General features: G+C 28.8%; 2 protein-coding genes across 6 annotated transcripts in view; both read left to right on the plus strand.

Annotated features, from left to right (window-relative positions):
• LOC112684807 (protein unc-13 homolog B) overlaps positions 1-21,683 on the plus strand; it is a 160,468-nt gene that overhangs the window by 55,585 nt on the left and 83,200 nt on the right. The window lies entirely within an intron of this gene.
• Positions 1,000-20,127, plus strand: LOC112684808. Its single transcript, XM_025556491.1, has 3 exons — positions 1,000-1,519; positions 3,849-4,279; positions 19,905-20,127. The coding sequence occupies exons 1-3, from the start codon at positions 1,225-1,227 to the stop codon at positions 20,079-20,081; spliced, it is 903 nt and encodes a 300-aa protein (XP_025412276.1). The 5' UTR covers positions 1,000-1,224; the 3' UTR covers positions 20,082-20,127.

A 21,683-nucleotide genomic window follows, 5' to 3' on the forward strand; every position in this document is an offset into this window, starting at 1 on the left:
TTATTGGCTAATGTTAAAATTGTCCATTTGTTATTGTTGGCTGAAGCCCGAAATTTTGACAAGAGCCAAAGACTTGTCTAAACTTATGATTAGCCGGCTAATCTTAATATTAGCCAACCTTCGGACACTAGCCGTAACATATATATATATATATATATATATCACATGTATAAATGAGAATAATATGATGATTGAAAAAGTGTGGGGTAGCTTTTCGATTTTTAGAGACTTTAAGTCGGGTGATTGCTAAAAAGAAGTTGCATGGAAATAGTTTAAAATACGCGTTGCATATGGTACAATGTTGCATACACAGAAAATGGTTTAGACAAGTTTCTAGAGACAGAGAACATGAGTGCATAGAGTGATTGCGACTTAGTGGTAAGTAATGCGGGATAGAGGACACAAATATTCTGCAACATACATTCGAATATAAGTAATTTGTGGATATCTTATTTTTCATTGTTATTTTTTTTCGTTTCGACTAGATATATTTTTAAGGGTGGGGGAGGGAGAGTTTGACCATAGTTTTTGAGATGATCGTTTCTCAACCACCCTCTTTTAATTATTATGAAAAGTTGTGTTGTAACTTTCTCGTGTTTAAGTTTTCACCAATAGTCGGAACGCTTCATTTCCACAGTCGAGGAGCACGCTAGGAATCGAATGGCGTTGGCGGCGACAAATTAGGGTTTTTTTTAATTGATTTAAACACATATCGCTACGTCTAAAAGCGTATGCGTAGACCTTGGGGCGTTATCATCCGCAGCATGCGGTATACACAAGATAATTGAAAGGCCATGTCTGCCGGCACAGCGTGTGATAACACGACCTCCCACTGACCGGTATTTTTTTTCTTTTCTCCCATGTCCATACGCACACACACGCACACACATATACTAGCACATAAATATACGTACACTATCGCATACACGCACGAGCATATACATAGATAATCACCCGTACGTGTGCACTCATATAGTAGCACTTGCCATAACTGGACGACGACAAACGATATCGTTTCGCGTACCGAGTGTGACGTTTGTGACGCGTGTAGTGCGTGTAGTGCGCTGGAGTTTTTTCAGCTTCATTGTGCGTGTCTCATTTTGGTCGCGCGCGTTTTCTCGAGTTCGAAGTCGACAATTTGGTTTTGTAATCGCGTTTGTGTTCCGTGTCGGACGAGTGAAAAGGATAGAGTGAGAGAGAGCGTGAGAGATAACCTAGACAATCATGGAGCCGCCAACGGGCGGTGGTGGAAACGGCGGTGGAGGCGGTTTCTTGTCCAACAGACGTATCAAGTTCACGGCCGTTTTCCCGATGATCGTAGGCACCCGGCGCACCATATCCAAGTCGGATTCATCTTCGTTGGCCAAGACCGGCAAAACGGACAAATCGGCCGGCGCGGCATCCGCTGTCACGCGGTGCAGCACCCCGGCAGCAGAACGTCCTCCGCTTGCCGTGTCCAGGAACAGGATGAGACGTGGTTCGAGTTTGACGGACTTGAACAGATCCGACTCGTTAGCAGGTACCTATTTCGACCCGCCGACGAGACCCCGCAGTTAACGATGATCGTTTCAATTTTACCGTGTTGTATCTTTTCCTTTTCCGCGTGGATTTAATTCTGAAACGTACCACGCAAAGGTAGATTGTGGTCGTAAAACCAATACGGCTACAAGTAATTGTACAAAAAGAACGAGGTATTTATGGAAATTCGATAGAATCTATACCTATCATATACTCTTGAAAGTATTAACTTTTATTTATATTCGATTCAAAAACATAATAAACATCGTAAACGTATTTAAAAAATATAGTCAACCAAGGAGTGGGTCACGGCTCTTTCAACGTCTTCTATAACTGCTACACATTTCTGTCTGAGGGTGTTCAGGTTTCATACGGGGCCTATCTTGAAACCATGCCCTTGAGCTACGTATGTATGTCTAGATTTCAAGAAGGCTTGAGAAATTCGATGCAATGCGTATGTCACGTTTGTTGGATTTTGGCTAGCAATCAAATTTTGTTAGTCCTTAATAACTTTTAGACTCATTGAGTCCAAGCAATTTATATATATTTTTCGATAGCATCGGCTTTTCAGACGAATCCATAAATTATTTCAATACATCCTTTTTCGTATTTTTATATTGCTGCCAAGCTTGTGGACTTGGATGAGCCATGTTTATGAATGAAAATTCATCGACACATTAATTAACTAAATTTTCAACATTTTCAAGCGTTTATGAATACACCATCTTCGTTCAATCCCACGTCAGTTTATTACAATTATATTGTATACTTTATGATTCACAATTTGAGACCACAATAGCGGTGTGAAATAAATAATTAATCAAATTCGAAAAAAATGAGTTTAATGAATTTCTTTAAAACGAATTTCGCGGTTGCAATGATTTTATATTTTTAAAATATTTTCAGAACTATATAAATTATCTTAGATAAAGTTAGTACTAAACAAACTAAACTATTTTGGTGAAGAATAAATATTTATGAAAATCGTAATAATCTAACTGTATTGAATTGCTTACATGTATATTAGTTCGTTTTATATTTTTGTTTGCGCATGATAAATTTTTAGTAAACTTTTAATGAATATTTATTTGAACAATTTCAAACTTCTGCGTAAACTCATATGAATGAAACTTAAGTTGACTAAAAATTATTTTCTGCTAAATGAATCGTTTTAATTTATTAAAAATTGTTTACTGTGACATTTAATATGTTTCTATATGACCAAACTCAAAATATTTTAAACGTAATCATCATTCGAAATTAACTTTGTTATTTCTGTTTACGATTTGTATCATATTTTAAAGTCTATCAAATGGATTGTACCACATAACGTAATACATTGATCGAATAAGAATTATGACTGCTATAAAATGAGTTACATGAGTTCATCAATACATAGTGTAAAAAAAGGTCAAAAACAATTTCATACAAACTATTCGTCGTATTCATCGTATTAAACACAAATATACCATTTAGTATCAATCGAATTTATTCTGGTCGATTTGTACAAAACTTTTTATTTTTTTTCGAACATATATATCTTCCATGATTATTATTAACGCTGCACACGGTATTCTATAACTTTCTGGATGTTTCATAAAGACTGTGTAATTGTTTTCGGTTGTGATTTCGCGCTATTTTAAGTTCAATGAGATTTTAGAACACGGTGTAGCTAAATTCTTAATCGGTATTTCTTCCGTACGCCAATGCAAGAGAAAAGAAATTAGATGAAAACTTTTTGTATATTCTTGTTATTAATTGCATTTTAAGTAATCACGTTTCCTAATCCACCTCATCGAGTATAATAAAAATAAGTATGAACATGGATATCATGCATAGTGCATACACATTATATATTATTATGTGTACGCGGAAAAGAACAACACGTTAAAATTGGTCGGTAGATGATCGAAATAAAAATATAATCCGTTCGAAATAAAAAAAAAAAAAAAAGTTCACGAATTATTTTTTAATCAAGTGATTTGTCTTACTCGTATACGCTGGTCTCGGAGGCGGCCGCGTGCATTCCAAGCGTTTACACGTTCTAGAATTAAAATTATTTTCCATCGATAACGTTGTTTTACAATACGTACCAACACCTCAGATGCGCTGGTCGTTCTCTCGTATCGAATAATGACGAACAAGTCAGACGAACACGCGTGAACGCAGGGCTCATACATTCTGATACTCGTTTGCCTAAATAAACGTGTCGAAAACCGTTTGAGCCTCGTCCGGCGGACACGGAGTATAAATTGCTAACATAACCTGTAAAAAGCAAAAAAAAAAAAAAAAAACCGCAGAAAAAAAATGGAACGTTATGTGCCCTCAAGGTTCGACTGGCAGTTTTGGCGACTTGATGAATCTGAAACGGTTCTACGACGACTCGTCCGTCGGCTCGGCCGAAAACCTGGTGGCCCGCGCCGTACCGCTGTCCACCGTGTTCTGTCGTCAGCACCACGCCGCCGGGTCCGAAGAGTTGGTGTCGGCCGAGCACGCGGTCGCCGCACCATATCACCACCGGTCTAGAATCGACATGCAACTGCAGCACAACCAAACGCAGCAACAGCAGGAGCAGCAGACACGTCGGTATGCGTGCGAGCTGCACGGCGGCGTCGTCGGAGCGATGCGCTCGACCAAGCCGCAGCACCAGTACCGCAACGACATGACCAGCCAGCAGCGTATCGAACGCATGTCCAGAATAATGAAGCAACAGAATCAGCGGCCCGAACAGATGACCCGGTTCCGGCACACCATGACTCTAGTAAGTCGCTGTCCCGTAAAACGCTACGCGCGTACGTGGCCGCCGATAACTTCTTGCGAACAGACGACGGCCGAAACGTTCGATCGCGAAACCGTCGTGAGCCCGTCCACCTCCCCACTCGTCTCCGTCACTCGAGCCCATTACAATCGTCATCGTGTGGCCCCGCACGTTGTTTCCCTTGTTGTGCTACTTAGCGTCCGATGTTTGAGTTTAGAGACGTTCTCGCAGAGAGGATAAGTGGTGGTGAACTCCACTCGTCCTTTGTCGCCAAAGCTATGTCTCCTCCCCTCTCTGCCGTCAACGATATAATTATACGAATAATACGTTTACGTCGTGCCCGGGCAGGAGGAAGTCCGTGAAACTCCCGTATCCCATGTTCGTTCTACGGACACGACAACGTCCCTTGGATATGTTATTAACTCGAGTGCACTACGCGCTCGCGTGGGCGTAAAGAACACGCGTACGCGCGCATTTGTCCGACGAATGGTTTATACGGTCTAATGTGTACTTACGACGGAAATCTTAAGTGCGTCTGGACATCTATCTACCTTTTCACCATACTAGTATACATTTATATATATATATAATTTGTATAAGTGTATGTGTAGGCTACAAATCTTGCGTTGTGTGTGCACCAACACGAAGGATAAACCCTTTAATGTGTGTGCACACGTACCTATGCGCCTTGTAAAATCATAACGTATATCATATCGATCATCCGAGTAGAAACTATAAGAATGGTGACGTTATTGAGTTACCACTGATGCGGTTACGGGGGGGTTTTTTTTTTTCGATATAATCATTTCACAGTTTGGACCTGGTTACCGTTTATCGAATGGTTTCCATACCAAATGGTTTCTGTCGCTTGTACGGTATATCCGTCGGGTGTCGTCATAGTCGTATTTTCGTTTATGTAATTGGCTCTTTACGACGCAGAAATATATTCTGCACAAATACCATGTTTAATGTACTACGTGGTTATCGCGGTACATCTGTACGTGCAAGGTTCTCTTTGACTAATACTTCGATCACTTATTTGCGACATTGCTTGAAATGAAGTTGTGAAAAAATATGATTCCATGCTTGTTCGGTGCAAAGAATTTGTCGTTCAAACAACACCTATTGGATCGTAATACTAAAAGAACATTTACGTGAGTTTTTTTAAAACGTAAACATACTTAAGCCATACACACACACACACACACATATATATATAAACATACATTTAAGAGGAAACGATTAAAATTAAGTTTGTAGAATTATTTAGTGATTATTAATTTGTTACCAACATTATTATCGTTGATATTAATAAATGTTTCGAAAGAATAATTGTACGCTTTCGTGTTCTTGACTTTTTTTTATTTGTCAAATTAATATTAAAACTAAAGATAAATTTCATTAAAAAGAAACGGTATTATTTAATTTAAAAAAAAAAACATTAAAAGCACAAAGGTTTTTTTAAAAATGAGATTTTAACGCAAAAAAATAAAAATAAAATAAAACATTTCTTTCAAGTGTCGTTTAGTAGTAAGTAAACAATTAAACAACTACTTAACAATTATTTCTAAAGTGAGGTGGGTGTCTACGTTTTTGGTTAGTTAATGAATCTATTTAAAAACAGTTTTAACTAAAACCTTTCAATTAAATATATTATTATTATTATTATTATTTATTTTTAAACAATAGTCAATTTTGTACAATAGCAGAATCAATTCACTGAATAATGTAGGTAATTACTACATTAACGAAATAATTCCTTGTAAAAATGCTCAGGCAAATATTTAGTTCTTAAAATCTCTATGCCTACTTAATGAGTTAATAAAATATAATAAAACTATAAAAAAAAATAATATATTTGGCTTAATATCATTAATATCTTTAATATTTATAAAATTCTATGAGAATTACCGACGGGCATTAGTAAATGTTAAAATGTAAAAATAACATTATTTTTTTTAACTCTTTAATTCATAAAATATTAAAATTATTTGAATTATATATCCTATATTTTTTAATATAACGAAAAAGATAAGCTTTCTTTGATTGTCAAGTATATAAACCTTCATAATAATTTTGAGGTAAGTCATTTTAAAAGATAACAGACCTTTTGATGGATTAAAATATGTTTTATTATAAGAATACAAATACTTGGAAAATTTCTTTACCAAATATGATTAAAGTTGACGTATTCTTTTTTTTTTTTAATGTATTTTTAAAGTTATATTATGTTAAAATATTAAAAATATAAAGTTTTATAATAGAAAATGCATGGTGAATTGATTAGAACATTTAAATCGTTTGAAAAATTTCATTTTATAAGCAAATATAGTTTATATAGTTGTAAAATGGCAAAAAGAAGTATGGAATATAAAAATTAAAAAACAATGCGCAATTTAAATTAAGAGATGATTATTTTTTAAGTAGCAAAATAAAATATATTTTAAACGAGATTGCCGTCAATTTCATAGTACATTGCTAATGTTCTTGGAAACTATTTTAGTATTTTAAAAATGATCTGTCTCATTATTTTCTATGTTAACATAATAATGTACCCGTATAATGGTGATGTATGAGCATTTTGAGAAACTTCTCTTTATTACTACTTTCCTACCCCCTCCCCTCGATTAACTAAAAAAATAAAAAAATAATTATGGACAATCAATAGATCGCTTGGTTTAGAATAAAAAAATATTTTACCATCGTATTCAATGTACAGATTATTTTTCTTTAAATGTTTTATTGTATAAAACGGATATAGTTATCGCTTATCATCAACTTCTATCGTACACGAACTCATACTCTATATACTTTGTATACTATATGTATATTCTACTTGTACTCTGTTTAAAGTGTGCAACGGATAGTTTACCTAATTTCAGCCAAAATATCTAAAGAGCTGTTGTTAACAGAAAATGTACTCGTATGTTTCATGCGTGTTTAGTTTACGCTTTGTAAACTCTTTTAGTAATTATTCTAAATAGATGACTTAAATAAATAATGTACCTATGTATTATACATTTAACATACGCATATGATTCAAATTTAAAAACATATATTTTACATTTTTGAAAATAATTAATTTATATAATCATACGGTTTGAATGTTTAAATTTGGTTTTTTTAGAAGAAAAACATTACAAAAACATGCAAAACTAACTATTAATATATTTACTATAATGTATCAAGTATTTTTGTAACTTTTTTTTTTTTTACGATCTCCTTAAAGATTATTAGCCCAGTTTTGTATTCATTCACGTTTGTCAATCAATATTTGACTATGCAATATATTTATTACTTAACTTAAAATGTGTTCTCCAGAAAATAATTGCAAGTGCTTCAATTTAATATCAATATATTCATCCTTAGATTTTAAGGTTTGTTTAATTTAATTTATAAAACATTCTTTGTATACATAGTGTAGAATCTTCGGATACCGGTGTAACATTATGGAATGGGTATATACGAATATTACATCTGATACAGATAGAAACTGAATACCTGTATATTTATTGAATATTTTCACCCCCGATTCGAAGATAAATAGTTTTTGTTCTATATAAACTTGTAAATATAAATAGTTAACGAAATAATATAATTAAATACCCAGCTGTTAATCGTCGTACTCTATTTAATTATTATTTTGCTATAATATTTTATTGTGTTTATAATTTATTTTATAATATTTATTATAATGTAAAATCAGATTTTATTGAAAAAAAAAGGAAATATCCAAAATAAGGTTAGGTTATTTGTAACTGAAAAGTTTTTAAAATAACTACGAAAGTTAGTATTAGAAAATTCGTTTAGTTTAAATGCCATTTTATTTTCAAAAAATTGCACCGCAATGAAAGCCTATTTTCTAAACAATTTAATTAAAATGAATAATAATAATATTAATAGAAATAATTTGTAACGAAGTAACAGTGATTGGCAATTGTAAAAAAATACCCTGGAAAACTTCACAATATGTATCGTACTTGTCAAGAACAATAACATAGTCATGGTAGCAGAATAAACACACACGAACTTACAAACACGCAAACAACACACGTGAACTAACTTTATGGATTGAATTCCCTCCCACCTCGGCTATACCTATAAGCCACTGTCGATAAACACAATACTTATGTATAGGGAGCCAAATAAAACGTTATCAATTCTCGTTATCAAATGTAAGTGAAAGTTTTTATTTACTAAAATGTTTTCAACCAAGAACCGTGCCTTGTGATAAATGAGATATTATTACAACTCGGCTTGAAATTATATACTCAATCAACCCGTTGCCGCCCCGTATAGTTTTATTATTTTTGATATGAAAAATTATATTATTTGTTCAATAATAATTTTTCCATTGTGCACATTATCCATTCATCATCTATGGATATTTTTTCGATTAATACCAGCTATGTCAGTTGACCAAAAGTTCTCATGTTGTATTAAATATAATTCTCCAACTCTCTCAATTTATATAACCAACGATGTTTGAAAAAAAAAACGTCTCTAATTATTGCCGATCCATTTAACACGTTTATTTCGAAATAAATTTGGCACGATTTCAATACATAATTTTACAGATTGTATATATTTCGATTTCTATAAACTTCTTTCAGTGGCAAGATAAGTAAAATATTTCTGTTTTTCCTGTTTTGCATTTTCTGCTGAGTTATTTTGAATGGTTCCACAAACTTTGCAATGGGATGTAAATTATTTCGATAAAAACCATTCATATTTACGGTTATAGGCATATATTAATATCATGTTTGTGATGAAATGATGTATTAATATTAGTGATCACTTCGTTAAGTAGAAACATTCAACAAAACTTTAATTTACAGTAAAGTTAAACGTAAACATTTAAATAATTTAAATGCGTTTTGCCAAAACTCTATTATTAATAACAACTTGCAAGTTAATGGATTATTCTAAGCACCAAGTTGGATAATAGTTGGGATCGTAATCCCGGCAATATAAAGTCACCAATTTTAGTTAATAATTCGTGGGATTGGGCTCTATGGATATTCCAAAGTTTATGTTTAACGTCTAAGAATAAGCGTCTTGTTTAATTTCATCTTTGGAAATATCAAGTCGTTTTATTAGTTATTTAGTTTCTATTGGTTTTTAAAATAGGTAATATATCTCTTGATTGTGTTACGTAAACTTTCATGTATTACAGTACTGTATAGCTTTTGAGTAATCTAATCACCTACGATTGATTGATTTATTTATTGATTTAGTTCGATTGATTTAAAAATAAAGAAACATATAAGGTACCTTTTCGTTGATCGATTTTTATTAAATAGATTCAACTACTCTTTTTCGTATTATTAATTTTTTTAATTAACACGTATATAGTATAAGGTATGTATTTATATAAAACGATGTGTATGTGTTTGTGTAAGTATTTTGTTTATCTTTGTGAAAAGAACAATGTATGTTTACATATTTTACAAAATTGTTCTGGCAGTGAAACAAACTATCCCATCCGTTGAGTTGGCCCTTCATCGTCAAGATGTGGTTCTGAAAATGATGTAATTTTTTAAGTTTATTGGTTGTATTACTTGTTCTTCTGGAGGACCTAGAGTATTTGGTTTTATCCTTTTTCTCGTTCTGTTGGAGGCACATCAGTCTTAATCAAAACGGACGCTTGAATCATTCTTATTTTCTGCCTCTCTCTAATCTCTAAAAAATATAACATAAAATAAGTTTTTTCAGCCCGTTAGGTCCCCTAACCTAACCTATATGTATTGAAAGTTATTTTAAACGCCAATATCTGAATCTGATTATAAATGAGAGTTGAGGGGAGGAGAATAGTGAGTGACTAGATTTTTGAATAAATAAACCTACGCATCAGATATCTTTTGCAAATAATTCGCATGTAAACCTACCCCCATCCCTTGGGTACGAAGCAGCGGTTTGGAAAAAGAGAGCAAGAGAGCGATTGAGAGTCGGATGGCAGATGTGGTAGTCGGCAACGGAAAGAGAGGAAGAGAGAGAGAGAGAGAGAGTTTTAACTAGAGTATGTCATTTTCAGAAGACTAATGAGCGACAATAACGTTTAATATTTACAACCACTCATTTATTATTCAAAAATTAAATCAAATTTGTCTGTGGGTCTTGATTAAAATTCATTGGACTATTTTACAAGCATGAGCATATCATAGGATTTTACAGGGAACACGTAAATTTTGGTTTTCCATAGCTGTATTAGTATAGGCGTAAATTCATGAAAAATAAGCTTAAAACATCACACCGGCCTTTATCGACTTATATGCCATTAGAGTATCCGCACTAATGAATGTTTTTACTCATTATTATAAAATGTACATCGTCGTCTGGATACAATTTTAGTGTAGATTATTAGTGACGAAAAAAACACAATGATCATCAAATATTGCAAAACTTTAACTGTTTATTTATGTTTTTTCATGCATAAAAATAAATTAAAGTTTTTGTAAATAAAATTGTTGTGAAATGATTAATTACAATATGAATATAAACACCGATTTATGAAGGTTTTATACTGAAAACCATTTATTTTTATTTTTTTATTTTATTCATTCATTTTCATTTTTTTTTTTTTACATTTTTGTTAATGAATTAAAAATATAATGGAAAGGATTAAAAAATAATTTGGAAAATTTCAATCGATTTATTAAACTACAAATATTTTGGTTTTAATTTAGAAATACCAAAAAATCACAATTTGTAAGCAAATACAATTTTTCATTTTAAAAATAGCTTTTTTGTTCCTTGCACAATATTTCATCACAATATTAGTAAAGGTTTTTATTTATAAAATGTATAATTATTACTTTATGAGAGTTTAAAATGAAAATGTTTTTTAAATTTTAAAAAATTTATAATTATAAACTAAATTTTATATTATATATTACAAGTAACTATTTACTTTAACAATTACATAAAAATACTATATTCTGTCCATTTAATTTAATTTTGTAACATAAAAATTATCAACTTAACAATTTAATATGTTATTCTGGGTGGTGGTATAGTATATCCAAATTCGATTCTTGTCATACATTTTTTTGAGAGTATAGCGTATGCAATTTAAAATATTTATGTAATCGCACGTATATCTGTGGTATCTAATAGTATTGTACCATAATTAACGTACTTGATTTAATTGGAGAGTTGAAATGTTAACGACTCATGGATTCTCGAAATTCTATAGTATTAAATATAATATTAATTATTGTATACACATAATATTGATGGTTATATTACCCATTAAAAAATATTCTTGTTTTATAATTTTTAGTGTTAAAATAAGTTTACATTCTAAAAAAATGCCATTACATTACAATAACAATTATTAAACACACACAAAACTGATACGTAAAAAAATAAAGCGGTTTTTTTATAAAAATATCAATACATTTTAATTGATCGATATTAAGAGATTTACATTATTAATTTTAAATATTTAGTTTCGTAAGAGTTTTTGACTTTTCTTTTTAGGTAATATTTATTATATGCTATAATATCATAATAAAATATTTTAGTAGGTAATTAAATTTAGATTGTCTTTTGTGAAAATTTTATACTAAAGCATTACAAAAAATCATTCTATATTATATTTTTTTATAATCTATATACTTTATGTAACTTCTGACGCTTATTTTCAATTAATTAGAAAATTACTCTTCTTAACCACGTTAAAAATATTTGTTATTTATATAAATACATTTATACGAGTTACTTGATTAAACTTTCTTCGATAAACGATGTAAAATTGAGAAAATGTCTAGAGTTTTACAATACTCATTGGGAAATGGTTGAATTTATTTACTTATGGTTTCAGACAGGAGACTTGACATTTTTTTATTAGCTTTTGAATGGTTTTTTTTGCCCTTTAACTTTTTTTAACTCCTAACGTGACGACGACTATTTTTAATTATATATATATATTTTTTTTAAATATTTTAAGACTCATTCTTAGTAAAAAAAAAACTCTGGTTCTCTGTCAACAAGTTTTATTATAGATAGTGACATTTGTTCATTACACTGGAGTCGTTTAACTAATCGATTATGCCAACAATTAAGAAGCGCCATTCTTAAGCAGAGAAATGTTATGTATAAGGATTAAAATAAATGTTTGGCTGAGGTTTATAAGTACATATACTAATAATGTATGTAAGAATAAAATCAATAAAAATGCTACACGTATAAAACTAGTGTAAGTAATTGTTGGATAAAACGTCTGGATTAAATATGATTGATTTTTTCCTATATAAAATCAACACAAATGTGTCATGCACATATCATAATTTATTCAAAATGTTCTCATTTCTGTATTGGGTTAATAGAGTACTCTTATCTTTATTTGTTTACATTTATTCTAGCATTCTAAAATTATTAGTTATTTAAATTATATTTTTAACTTTAAGCTCTGTGTTTCTGGATGTGTACCAAATATTTGATCATTATTGGCATGAATCTTTTACACAGAATTCTCTTATTGTTACCAACCCCTTATGGCTGTATGTATCTCCTTTATATTTCAACAAACCACTACTTTGCAACGCGCCGTGAAGAACATTTTCTAATCATCGCAATGAAAACATGTAAACCAAATGGAAACAATTTAATAGTCCACCCTACATCTCATACAAGTAAGATATGTATAATATGCTGCGAATTAAGTCCACATTGGACATATTTACAGATTAAAAGGTATATATTTATTGCCTCAGTCGAATATAAGTTTATTCCTCGTGTTCAAAATTTTCCAAATTTATCCGCACGACCAACGTAATTCGTCAGTTATTAATGAAAAATACAATCAATGAGTCAGAAAATATTTATGTAATGTTTACGTCTCGATCTACTAGCTGTGCATTTGCGATTATCATCATAATAAAATTTTACATTTATAATCGAATGCAATTACATTAATGACATAGAGCCTATTCAGCATAAAATATAATTAAAAGTTAATTTTTAATTAATTTCCTAAAATAATTTAATCTTCTGACCTGAATCGATGTATTATTTGGAAATTATGATATCTTTATAGATAAAATTGAAAATATATTCATAGAATTCAGTTATTTGTTGACGATAATAATTTTAACACAAAAAGTAAATACTTAATGATGATAAATTAATAAAGACCTAGTGGATAAACAGTAAATGAGACCTAAAATATTCATTGTAAATTTGATTATAGTTTATCATCTTATCAAAACATAAAACCATTAAGGTATATCGAACAATCGGTGGTTTTAACAACTATTTCAAACAAATAATTAGTAGGAAAGATAATGAGCAAATTATGTGTATTGTATTCTTGTCAAATTATATTACCCCTGAGTAAAACAATACAATGGATTTATAATTATTTTCCATTTATCAGGCCTTTTCATCAAATATGTTAACATAAAATTAAAGCATTTCTACAGTGTTAAAACTATAGTTTTAAATTGTATTATTATTTTAGCTTCTTTTGAAAAGATAATGTTACTGATATTTTTAGTTTGTAAAAATTGTATGATCATTCATACCAATTTTAGAACGATCTACATAAGCATTACGAGTCACTTATCTTGAATATTTATTTATGAAGTTAATTAAATTATTTTTAAACATTTTTATCATCATATTATAGCTTTATGATTTAATACACATATCTTTTATATCAAATATCTCTCATATCTCACATATCTCTCTAAAAATACATTTTTTGGTAATCATTAAATTATATTAGAATACGCCTTAATTCACATACATTTTATACACGATTATTATTTTTTCAATGAGACAGACACTATTAACCATGTAGTCATTTACTATTTTTAATTATTTATAGATAGACTGCGTGCCGTCGTTGAACTAATATGATACAACGTTCGAGTTTGATATGTCAATGACCGTTGAATATATGATTGGTTATATGATGTCAATACAAATGAATATTAAAATTTTCAAAAACATAATAGAATCATGTAAAATAAAAAAAGGTCAAATATATACTATAATGATACCCATAATTGTTAGAAAATACAATATTTAGAGTATCTGAGTTTATTTATATGATTGTATAAACAAAAATGGTCGCCACAAACGATTATATTTTATATTTTTAGATGGCTATATTTTATCAGCCTCAAAAATAGTTTTTGAGTTATTTTTTCATTGACATTGTGATGAGATCGTTTTTCAAGATTTTTTGAATCCCTTTGGACAAGCATTCAAAATTGAAGTATGTGATGAACTTATAATGACTTTAAATTGCAAACCAACAAAAACTAGTTCAAATTTACTGTGTAATGGTATTTTCTTAAATATAATTTCATGAAAAATGTATTTCTTTATAAAAGGTGAGAATAAATTATAGAGCTGTACGTTATTTTTACTTAAAATATCCCTCAAACTCTTACTTAACTATTCATAATCGAAATGTGTATCACTTTTAATATGAAAATATTTTTTATCAGCGTATTATAAACGTACTCATATATGTTAAATTAATTAAAAGTATAAATATATTTTATTTCTCCAAAATAATAAATGAACGACAATAGTAAAATAAAAAATTATATATAATGCAATCATAATTTTTTTATATTTAGGTATATATAATGTATATAACTATATTATGTTTACATATGTTTACAATTATAAATAAACTATAAGGTTGGAAAATTATAAAATTCCTATCGTTTATTCTGGAATTGCATATTGATTATGGTTCGAATAATTTAGAATATATAATGCTATATAAAATTAAAATTAAAATTATAGTAAATATAGAGTTCCATGTAACATAAATAATCAAGTACATTATTTTTTTAAAATATTAGCATCGCGTAATAAATAATCAAATCAGTTTTGAATTTTCACTTCTATTCTAGTATGTGATAATTATTAATGAAATACATAAACATTTTATGAATGAATGTGCTGTGTATTAAATTAATTTTGCATTATTTGATTAAAAAAATAAGAACTTAATTTAGCTAAAAGGGGATGAAACTGGATAAAACTTTTTAAGGCTTTAATTGTTGAATCATTTAGGTTTTCAAATCAAATCTTTTGTTGAGTTTATAAAGTAATAAGCTATTTGTAAAATAAATAATCGTCAAACGTTAACCTTTAAAATTTGAATAAAAATCCAAAAGAAAGGCACAAATATATTCTTATATGAAATTCGGTATCCAACTACCGATAAAAGAAAACACTAGACTTAGTATATTGTGCAAATGGGCAATATTTTCCATTGTTACTGGTGCAAGTTGCTTACATCCATTTCGTGAAGCAATTTAATATGGACTCTCCTTTTTTTGTTCTTTTATGTGTTGTGAAAATGTAATGTAAAGTGTGGCCAACAGTGTTGTAATAGGAGAAAGAAAATCGTCCAACTGAATTTGACAAAGCGAAATATCGTAATTTACATTTCAAGTTACGTACAATCTGTTTAATTACTGAACACCGAAATTGGGTTACGATTGCTGTTAACTTTCTTGTATATTTTAATTCGAAATTTTATTTATCTATAAATATACCAAAAGTATCAATGAAAAAATATCCATTTGAAATATAATTTTAAACTTAGTAGAGTCAATGGTAATTAATTCGGTTAGACATTTAGAGTTTACAACAGTTCTAAAAGCTGTATGTACAATAATTTATCCCTTTGCGACCATCGCTGAGAACTATCAATGTTATGATACATTTTTCTTTTAATTCATCTTTCTTTTTTGCAATGAAATCACGCCAAGGAATCATAAACGAGTATCACAATTTAAACAGAGAGTCATAAATTTTGTCACTTTTGTGTAAGCAAGAGACGAGTCATTAATCACCATTTACTTACAGAATTTTGTAAGCTTTTAAACAATACAAGGTTATGACTCCAAAATGTATTCTATTATTAAGTTTATGAGCACAAAATTATTTGCAAACAAACAATATTTAGTATGACATAAATTTCATGATAGGTAAGAATAAAATGAGAATTACAAATTTAGAATTTATTTAACACACAGTTATTATGCAATGTTTAAATTGCATCTACCATAAGTATACAAGAGTATAAATAATATGTAGAAAGTATAAGTTATCCGATATACTTGTAAGCTTGAAAAGTTTTTTAGTATTATTTATCTAAACGATACATTAAAAATAATTTTATTAAATCAATAAGTATTTATATAGAGAAATGTATTCATTAACTTTTTCCAAATAAATAATTTATGCTAAAAGTATACATTAATAGAAGTAACTTAAATAAAAAATATTTACAATCTTCTTCCATGTTCTGAAAAAAAAAGTTTCGAAAGATAAATGAAAAAATGTTATTCAAGCAATAAGAATCTACAAACTAAAATGTTAATTTTTATTATATTTAATTTAAATTGAAGTAGTGACTAATATTAATAATTATATAATTCTTAACTCTGAACCATATTTAATTTTTAAAATTCACCTATAAATCTGTGGTATGATAGTGTAAACTTTCAATTAAAAGTGTCCATTTAGGAATTGTGTTTTTTTTTGTGATATTTTATAGTGCATACTAACTTAATTTTTTTAAATTTTTTTTTATATAGACATTTTAATGAAAAAAATGTTAACAAGTCAAAATTTAGTAATTTGAATTAGTTTCAAAGTTATAACACTTTTTAATTAGCTAATTTATCATAGTCTAAACTCAATATTCTAGTTGGCGGCAACCTGTTTTTAATAATTATAATCATTCAATGATCGACCAACAATTTTACGGCTACATTTTTTATTTTTATTTATTTTTATGAAAAAGTGATTGTTCTTTACTTTTTTTTGTGTTTTCTTCTTACAAGTAATATCTTGGGATAATATATTTCAAATTTGTATTACTTAAGTATATTGGTTTAGAAAAAAAAAATTCAGTTTTTAGCAAATATGCAAATTTGGTGAAAATGGCTTCTTTCATACTACTTGTTGAAAACTAATTTTTTTGATTAATTATTTATCGTCACCGTTATTTTTAAAACCTAAAAATTATTTATTTTTAAACGAATTTGTAAATCTCCCGTCAACTATATCTAACTAATAAGCTTTTAACTATCATCACGAAACAAAACATATTTACACAAAGTACTAACTCATCCGTAATAAAATTGACGTTAGATCATCAAGTATATGACTAGTATTGCTTATCTCTTGGAGTGAGTTCCACACTCATAAAGAGTGCCGCTTAACGTCGTTCAAGATGGAAACGATAGATGTAAGCTAGTTATGAGCTAAAACGATTCCTTTATCAATTTTGAAAACAATTTCATAAAGAATGAATAAAAGATGAAAAACTTATTGATTTATTAATATATAGGCATTTTTTTATTTAAAATATTTATAAGATATATCAATGTTAAATTTTAAAAATACAAAAACTTTTGTCATAAATGGTATAAATTTGCATAAAAATAAAATTTTTGTGCCACTACTTAAATTTTACATTTGTTGTCAATTGTTTATTGCTTTATTGTTTTTATAACGTTTAAATACATGTAAACATTTTTTTTTAACATAGAATATTTACAACCTGTAATTTTTCTTCATTTTTTTTTTTTTTTAGTTATTTAAATAAGTTAAGTAAATTTTAGAAAATAAAAAAAAATATGAAGTATATTAGAAAAGAGATTCACTAATGTGAGGACCCTCTGACATACGTTGTTTAAAAAAAAAAAACTCTGAACCTTTTGTGTGATCTGTAAAAAGATTTTTTTTTTTTATTATAAAAATAGTTTTGGATCTGAAATTAAAATTAGAATTTATCAATATTTTTTAAATTACTTGTGTTTAATTCCCAGTGAATAATTACTTTAATCGATTCATTATATGTAATTTTTCAATTAAAATCCAATAAAAGCAAAGTGAATCTTTAATTAATATCTTAATATGTAGGTACGCAATAAGACGAGTATTTTTACCAAATAATGTATATGTTATATTTATTGAATTCCAAAAGAGAAAAATTGTAAATTATCCTATTTCATTTAAAATTCAAAGCTATTGATACCCTCAATCTGTTAATATCTTTCGGCAGTTACTTTGTTTTTAGATATTATTAATCAATTAATAATTGTACTCATTAACTAGTGTTCGTATCTTCTTTATGGTTAATTATTTGATTATATGGTTATAACTTTCATATAATATATAACATAACACATTATAAAAAAAAAAATTAACTTTGAGTGTGTATTATTATATATTTAATTTCTATAATATTATGAAATTCATTTGCATTAGTATACTCGGTTATATATAATTGCACTTTATAAAAATTCATAATATAATCGTATATATTGCATCATGTTTAAAATTTGTTATTATTTGATTAACGGTCATATATAGATTTTAATAAATTCAAACAATCTTGGGTCAATAAATTTTTAAAATTGTAGAAATAAAAATAATCTAATAATTGCAGTAATTTAAATGTTATGAAATGTTGCATGGGTGACAGGGTTTAAGTTGTTTTGAATAAGTTTTAATTATAAAATACTCATCAAGAAAGGTATGTAATTTCAGTGAACTAGATATTTTTAACACAAAAATGTTAATGTTAACACCTATATATATTAAAAAACCGTATATGCGATAATATTATTATAAAAAATATTCAACATTTTTGGATTTTATTCATCATTAGCTGACTAAAATTCTTCAAAAAAATTTCATGCTTGAGTTTCTATACTATTACTCGTGTAAACATAGTATAAAACCAAGAATAAATAGTCGTTATGATATACCTCAAATGCAGCATTGCATTATTTGCTTGAAACAATCTTTAAATGAATTATGAAAATTTCTTTTCAAATTCTAACAATCCCCTACAGTAGATTTTGTTACGATGGCTGACTATAAAAAAAATACTGACACATATAATGGCCGGAGCGTAGTGTACCACTCTTAAAAAGATTTTCAGAGTAAAAAAGAAAAAGAGATAAATAAGCAAGTATAAAGATACTGTATACCGTTGTAAAACCAATAGCTTCACCGGCGCATAATATTATATTCACATTTAAATGTAATTTCGTATTATATCCTGTAACGTGTATTATTATACATTCAACAATTTAACCTAATTTCGAAGCTCGTTCTATTTTTTTTTTAATTTTTTTTTTTCATACAAAATGCAGAATTTAAATAATAACTATTTATTAAAGTCAAAAGATATTACCACCTATACCATGTAGTTTATAATAAATGGACATTTTGTGAAACGCGGCGGCGGTAAACCGAGTCTAATTATCATAAAATCAATAAAACGTTAGGAAAGGTAAATGGAAATAGCGCTGCTGCAGTAGTAGTTAAGTTGTTTGCTAAAATATGAAAATATTTGTTTTGTTTTATACGGTCGATTAAAATTCAAAAGCGGTGAAAAAACCGCGAATACCGATTTCGACGTCGCCTGCAGCAGCATATATATTATTATCGATTGGCCTGCGCATAAGTGTTTTAAGTGTTTTTATATGTGTGTGTGTGTAGTAAAACTCGTTGTGCGCGCATTACACGGCTAAGGAAAAGGTTATATTTTATTTCGTGTGGTATGGTATTAAGATCGCGTGAACGTTGAATGAAAATACGAAATAAAAAAAAAAATGAAATTATTTCAAAGCTGAAAAACGCAAAGCAGCAGCAGCAGTACTCGTTCCCATCAACAATAGCAGGTTTTCTCGTGCAAAGTGTACCGATGACGGATGAAAGAGGAGGATGGAGTGCTGCGGTGGCGGATAATATAAACTCGTCGGACTGTATCAAATATCGGCGCGAAAGGAAAACGGTGGCGGACTGACGGCGCACTGACGGGAACCGACGGCGGCGCCTCCACGCAATGGGCTTTTTGCGTTCGTCTAATATCCATACACACGGGGTGATTTTTAAGCTCGTTCATTTCTTCACGGGCTTAAATTACGCTATTGTTCAATTCTGATAAATGGAAAATGTTTCGTGTACTATCTATAAGATTCTATTTTCCAATATACAGATTTTTTGTACCTTTTAATGAAAATCATCTAGTGGCAGTATAAACTGTTGTTTACAAATACCACAGTTTTTCTCGCGGATAATTATTTGTTTTATTTTTCTAGAGTATTTGATATAACATAGTTGACATTTGGACCAAAATTTTCGAAATAATTCAAATTGTAAAATTAAAAAAAAAAAGTGGAAAATATTAAGAATATTGATAATATCCTCTTATCGTTTTAAGATTTTATTTATACTAAGATTTAATAGTTTAAGGATTACGCAAATAAAAAGTTTAATATAATGCGTAACGTACATATATCACAGTGTAAATATTTTGTGTATAAATAAATCAAAATTGATGAATACCGTTAACTGGTACAATTCTTGTTGTTTTCTCATTCTCAATGCGATAATAAGAATATTATATTTATATCTTTTCAATTAAATTTGAATGACTCCGAAAATATTTATATCAAAATGTGGAATGTTATTTATCGAAAATTCCAAAAAAAAATTAACTGAATAATTATTTGCAAAACTAAAACGGAGTTCCCATTTTAAAAATAAAAGTTAATATTGCTATTACCACAGAAAAATAGCGTTAAATTGAATGTACGTCTTGAAAAATAAAGTCTTTGAGGACATATCATACATTTCCCATAAATTAGAATTTAGACAAATCATAATTTTAGCATAAAAAGGGGCGAATATGCTTAGAAAACACCGAGTATATTACGGCCGCTGATAATTGTCATTTTAATGCAAAAACGTTTTCCACATATTACACTGCATTATGTATATATGTATGTATTAATATACTCGTGTAGTAGTATTACAATAGCTGATTGTGTATTTGTTCAATATTTGCGTATTTTGCGACTTTTATATAACTGCGGTTTCCGTTCCGTTACGCTAGAATGTATGCACACACACTGGAATTTGTGTACGTCTTTCGCTAGCCTTTCGTTATCAATGATTACAGATGATTATGATAGTGGCGACGAATATTAATAAAGAATTAACAATGAGAATAATATTATAATTAATTATATTTTAGTTGCATAAAAACGATGTTTCTCGTTGTACATAATATTATAACTGGTACGTTTATACTGTGAAAAAATCAATAAGAATTGTATTAAAAGTCTGAAAAAAACTTAAAATCATAAAAATTAATCACATTTTGTATAATTATGATTATTATTTTTATGACAATATTGATATTTAATCGTAGGAAATTACCAAATTATGTCAAGAAAAGACAAAATAATATTAGTTTCGACTCATAAGTTATAGTGGTACACGTTTATAGCTAGGATAATATAACCGTAGACAATCTTAAAAAATAATATTATAAAATTCGTCTTGACCCTAAATATTATTCCTATATTCGTACGGTTCACGATTATAACACCTACAGTGTATT

The sequence above is a fragment of the Sipha flava genome, unplaced genomic scaffold (genome assembly GCF_003268045.1).
Source record: "Sipha flava isolate LNK unplaced genomic scaffold, YSA_version1 258_pilon_pilon, whole genome shotgun sequence".
In the NCBI taxonomy this organism is placed as follows: Eukaryota; Metazoa; Arthropoda; class Insecta; order Hemiptera; family Aphididae; genus Sipha; species Sipha flava.

Coding starts and splice junctions, on each gene's coding strand:
- LOC112684808 (XM_025556491.1), top strand. CDS start 1,225: ATGGAGCCGCCAACGGGCGGTGGTGGAAACGGCGGTGGAGGCGGTTTC. Junction 1,520..3,848: donor CAGATCCGACTCGTTAGCAG/GTACCTATTTCG, acceptor TGTGCCCTCAAG/GTTCGACTGGCAGTTTTGGC. Junction 4,280..19,904: donor TCCGGCACACCATGACTCTA/GTAAGTCGCTGT, acceptor ATTATTTCAAAG/CTGAAAAACGCAAAGCAGCA.